The sequence below is a fragment of the Mercenaria mercenaria genome, chromosome 16, assembly GCF_021730395.1.
Source record: "Mercenaria mercenaria strain notata chromosome 16, MADL_Memer_1, whole genome shotgun sequence".
NCBI classification, from domain to species: domain Eukaryota; kingdom Metazoa; phylum Mollusca; class Bivalvia; order Venerida; family Veneridae; genus Mercenaria; species Mercenaria mercenaria.
The window spans coordinates 56,018,779-56,024,099 of NC_069376.1; the positions used below are offsets into that span (position 1 = coordinate 56,018,779).

The window sequence follows — 5,321 nt, forward strand, 5'->3', positions numbered from 1 at the left end:
TTGGGGTACGTAGTGCAAGACTGTGATACCAAGAAGTGGAGCAAACTGGTATTCGATTTTAAAAGATATCTCAAATATGTATGTATCTGTTGGATTTTTTTTCACAACAATCATCGGTTTCACAATATGGGCGAATCTTGTGGACCAGAATTTTAAGTGTTTGCAAGCTTGTATAAGATCTTTTAAAAGGTAAAAGCGCTCTTACTTCTTTGCGTGCCTGGGTAAGGCACCCAAGTATGGGACTATAACAGGAAAGAATGTTAACAAATTTGATAAGAGAAGATGGTCCCAGGATTCACGACACCGGTTTTATAGTCTGACGTGTATCACTTGACGTTTGACGTTTTCCTTGTTTGTATTCAAACTACATATGTACATGTAGCTGCCACCGGAAACCCATACTCGTGCGATTCCACCAGAAGATTTTTGTGAGAGGATAGTGTAAGATTCAAAAGACGTTCCAATTCCAGAAGCTTCTCTGCTTCTTTAGCGTGCCAGGTGTAAAGGGCCCATACACAATACCATGCATACCTTTATACCGTTTAGAGATAGAGAGAGGGGGATGGAGTGGGGGAGCAAGATCATTGCACTGACTTCGCAAGTGGAAAGTAATAGAGTTCTCAATGCAGGCTGGAATCGCCAAATTACATGACTAGTGTTCATTGCTTTGAACATTGCATGTTGAAGAGCTAAGGAAAGCTTTTGAAATGTGAGCACCTTCTGCATCTTGCACTTATCTCAAAAACCCAAACTTCTGGAGGGTAACAAGTGTTGGACGTAACTCAGCTTAGAAAAAAAAACACGCATACGTTAGCCTTTTATTTAGATAAAGTATACGTCATGGCAGGTTCTGATTCATAAATGGGCGGACGGGATATAAACATCGTTTCTTTCCATCGTCAGATATCGTATGTACATATAAGTCCAAATATCTAGGCCAGATCTTGATAAAATCAAATGTACCACAGTTTTATCGTAAAAGTTTGTTCACCAAGCAAACTAGTAACAACCTTAATAAATATAACATAAACACAATAACTTTTCTTGTATTGTTTTACACGAAATGAAGCAATTTACTTGTTCTTTATACCCTTAAGAGAGAGGAACCAACATGAAGCACTACATATCTGCATGCGTAGAGTCATCTTCCAATTCAATTAATCTCCTGTTCGTTACTGTAAACACGTCATGAAGACCGCTTAACTTTTTTAGAACATATATTAGCTTAATTTACCTTAATAACATCAAGCTTACCAATTTTGAATGTTTATAATCGACAATTAATTGATGTCCAAAAACTTCAAAAAGCGATACATTGCCGGTTTTATTTTCAGAAGATTTATATCCGACAAAATTCAAAGTGGCGTCCATTTGGCCTATGGTCGATTATTTCAACCCATTTGCAACAGCATCCTCGTAACTGGGTGGTGCATCAGTGTAACTGGGTGGGCTTACATTTATTTGGCAACTTTCATTTGCATAACCGTGGAGTTGGTCGCCATTAGAAACAGCGAAAATTTGACTTTCAGACCTCGTGCGTTCCTGAATACTTTTTCTAGATAATCGAAGTATGAGTAATGTCACAATGATTCCACAAGTCAATGGCAGAATTGCAAAAAGAAGTACATAAATATAAACACGCGGGCGGCAGTAAATTGTGATTGACGTGTCAAGTGAACGGTCACGTGGAACATAAAATACAACACTTGCAGGGCCTTGCAAAGGAATTGGAACATCACAGTCAAAATCATCTAAACAAACTATTGAAGAATCGTCGAAATCATACACTTTTCTGTCTATTTCGAAACGAATATTTGCTGTGGTAGGCCCTGGTCCAATTATGCTGTATCCTTCGTTGGCGAACAGGAAATAATACTGATCTGAATGCGAGGCGCTGATTGTGAATTTCCGTGCATATTGCGGACCAGAACAATATAAAAGGTAATAATTTCTTTCATAACAATCGCTACATAATGAGTTTTCGATCCAAGCGTCAAGATTTTCCTTTCCTTTAAAAATATAAAGGCTCATTCCATTATCCGGACAAACTGTTGCAGCGGCTACAGAGCCTTCCAGTAAATAAAATCCCCAGTATTCGTATTTCTCGCTCTTCAAAGTTGTCGTGACGCTCGTTTCGTATTTCATCGAAGACGTTTGGTTGATTTTCGGCTCCGATTTAAACCTGTAAGTCGTTATCAGAGAGGAAGAATCAATCAGTACAGACTGGCAGAAAGTTGGCGATACTTTGTCGACTTTTCTCATATCTGTCGGGGATGCTGATAGGTCAAGGGAAGAATGATGTCGACCAATCAGACCTCCCGTAAGACCGGCACCAAGAATACAATACAGCCATGTCAGTATTATCCTGGTTCTCGGCTTCATATCCATAAGGCATAGCAAGAAGAGCACAAGATAACAAATTGTACAGCAGCAAGCAGCGTCATCCCCGCTGTTGTCACTTCGTCGGCGGCGGCCGTGATAGTGTGACGTGAAGTACATCCCGGAAGAGAACCCGCCTCCGCCACTGAAGCCCCCGCCTCCACCGTGAGAAATACCTCCCGCGCCGTGTGTCATAGCAAATCTAGAATAAAAATTACACATAGGAGAAATATACAAAATGCGAAAGAAAGCACCCAGTCTTTTATGACGAAGCAAACTGAATCTACTGGACACATTATTGAATTACAATGTAATATCACGACTGTCAACGAGGCTTCTCAATATTTGTTCGTGGACGGGGTGATGTGGCTGCCGCCTTAGTATTTCACATTTGAGCCGCGCCATGTGAAAACCAACATAGTGACTTCCGCGCAGTCTGGTCAGGATCCATGCTGTTCGCTAACGGTTTCTCTAATTGCAATAGGCTTTGAAAGCGACCAGCATAGATCCTGACCAGACTGCGCGGACGCACCCCAGTAAACACCTGACGTTGTACCGACGTTGGTTAGACGTTGGATTTTGGTCGCGACGTCGGCGACCTGAATCCAACGTCTAATAAACGTCATATCCACGACGTCAAATAGACGTCAGACTTAGACGTCTAGAAGACGTTGGAATTAGGTTGATAGAAAGTTGATAAAATGTTTTAGAGTCATAAAAATACAATAGTATAATTTTGCTAGTATAGTTTAAAGATATTTACTTGTTTTCATAAAGGCCTGGACATGCGCTTATTAATAATAGTTCATTCCACAACAAACATTATATTAATTATGTTACATTATCGCATGAATTGTCTTTTTCGGAGACGGATTTTTTCACGAATTTAAACTGTTCAAGATAAAAATTTATACACATGTATAAATTATTTAAATTCACATAGATCTTCTTCTACAATGTTGTCTATTAGTCACACATTCCGAGATAAGCTGCATCGGTTTACACAGTCTTTCTGTAATTTGATATTTATTGGGATAAAATAGAGCAAGTTTATAAATACTTTACACAAAGGGAAGGATCCGCAACGTGAGTAACAGATTTTAAAAATTATACTTATTTTAAAAGTTATACTGATTTTATATTCCCTTAATTTTTTTTAAAAAATTGACTTATTTTGTTTGTTACTTTAAAAAGCAATTGCATTTAATTACATATTTCGATAGTTATAGAATTTTTTTCATAGAATTTAAAATTTTACATATTTGTTTGGCACGTATTAAATTATGCTCTTAGTATAGCATTCGGTATATTTGTAATGTTTAAATAATGAAACTGTCAAATTTTATACATTTCAGGTGGAAATGTTGGCGGAGTTGCATAATCATGTACAAAAATGACGAAACTTGAAAGTTTCAATTACTGCATTACTTTTTGGACTTATTGTATTAGACTTACGTCGCCATAATATGAAATAAAGATGATAAAATACATGTGTTGATTACTTGTTTGATTGCAAATTACGTCAGATTTTGGTTGAAAAGTGGTTAGATTTAGGTTGGAAAATGGTTGGATTGCGACGTCTAGCCAACGTCAGGATCCGACGTCTAAACGGTTTGCAAATCCAACCAAAATCCAACGTTAATCCGACGTCGGGGTCCGACGTCTATACGACGTCTAACCGACGTCAAATGCCTACTGGGGTACAGGCTGGTCTGGATCCATGCTGGTCGCAAAGCCATTATGTTAGTTTTCTCATGGCGCGGCTCATTTATTATATGATTTATATCCTACATGAAGATTCTGTCAGTTATTGATGTTAAAACGCAATGGTCCACTTGCCTTTAAATTACCAAAGTTCTTTATTTATTAGTATTTAGAAATATCAATTTTAAACAAGAAGAAAAAAAATCACAATTTACCTTAATAAATTGTGATCAGCTGTAACAATCCACACTTCTACAGAAATTAGAAAATGTGATATATATATTTATATATATAAAGGCTTTCGAAAACAAAGTACTATATATATGATATTATCAAATTTATTACGAAATGATTAAACACCAAGTTTTTATTATACGCATGTGACAAATTATCAGCGTTATCGGTGAAAAAGATAACACAATTTTGCATTACCCTGACTGTTACCGCAACATGCTATGTCACGGTCAGCTAAGTGTATATCACATTTTATAGGAGAATTTACACACAAATGGGCTTGGTCCAAAAGGTTATTGTACTATTATCTAGGGTCCTTCCCAGTTTTCAAGCAATAGAGGATATTTGATCGTGCCCGATGATCATTTTGAATAGGACAAGTATCTACGCGCTGGGGAAAATATTTCATGATGGACCTGTGAATTCTTTACTTATGGGTGAAACAGGTCTCATAAGCGTAAATACGACTAGCTTCTACTGATTATAAAACATACCGTACGATTTGTTGTGAATTAACTGTTGTTGTACTTTTAGTAGTTCAACCGCCACCCTTGTTTAAGAGCAACATTTTTTTTTCATCCTCAAGTAATAAGTAAGTAGACTCGCCCAGTTTAATCAATCTAGCCGCACAATCTAATTTTATACATAAAGCGCGTCAAACTCAAACGCAGTGATCTCCCTTGCCGCATTTTCACGCGTTTCGGGCTTTAACCGTCCAAAGATGTTGGAAATGTTTGTCTCATTGTTTATTTTTAGCTCGACTATTCAAAGAATAGTGAGCTATTGGACTCACCCATGCGTCGGCGTCCGCGTCCGCGTCGGCGTCCGCGTCCCGATTTGGTTAAGGTTTTGTATGTAAGCTGGTATCTCAGTAACCACTTGTGGGAATGGATTGAAACTTCACACACTTATTCACAGTGATAAACTGACCTACACTGCACAAGTTCCATAACTCTATTTTGCTTTTTTACAAAATTATGCCCCTTTTTCGACTTAGAAATTCT

At 37.8% G+C, this 5,321-nt stretch overlaps 1 protein-coding gene across 1 annotated transcript; it reads right to left on the bottom strand.

Moving 5' to 3' along the window:
• Nucleotides 1–804: 804 nt before the first annotated feature.
• Nucleotides 805–4,657, bottom strand: LOC123539680 (uncharacterized). The gene is made up of 2 exons (XM_053527153.1): nucleotides 4,299–4,657; nucleotides 805–2,581 (listed from the first exon to the last, which is right to left on the bottom strand). The coding sequence occupies exon 2, from the start codon at nucleotides 2,572–2,574 to the stop codon at nucleotides 1,387–1,389; it is 1,188 nt and encodes a 395-aa protein (XP_053383128.1). The 5' UTR covers nucleotides 2,575–2,581; nucleotides 4,299–4,657; the 3' UTR covers nucleotides 805–1,386.
• Nucleotides 4,658–5,321: the final 664 nt, after the last annotated feature.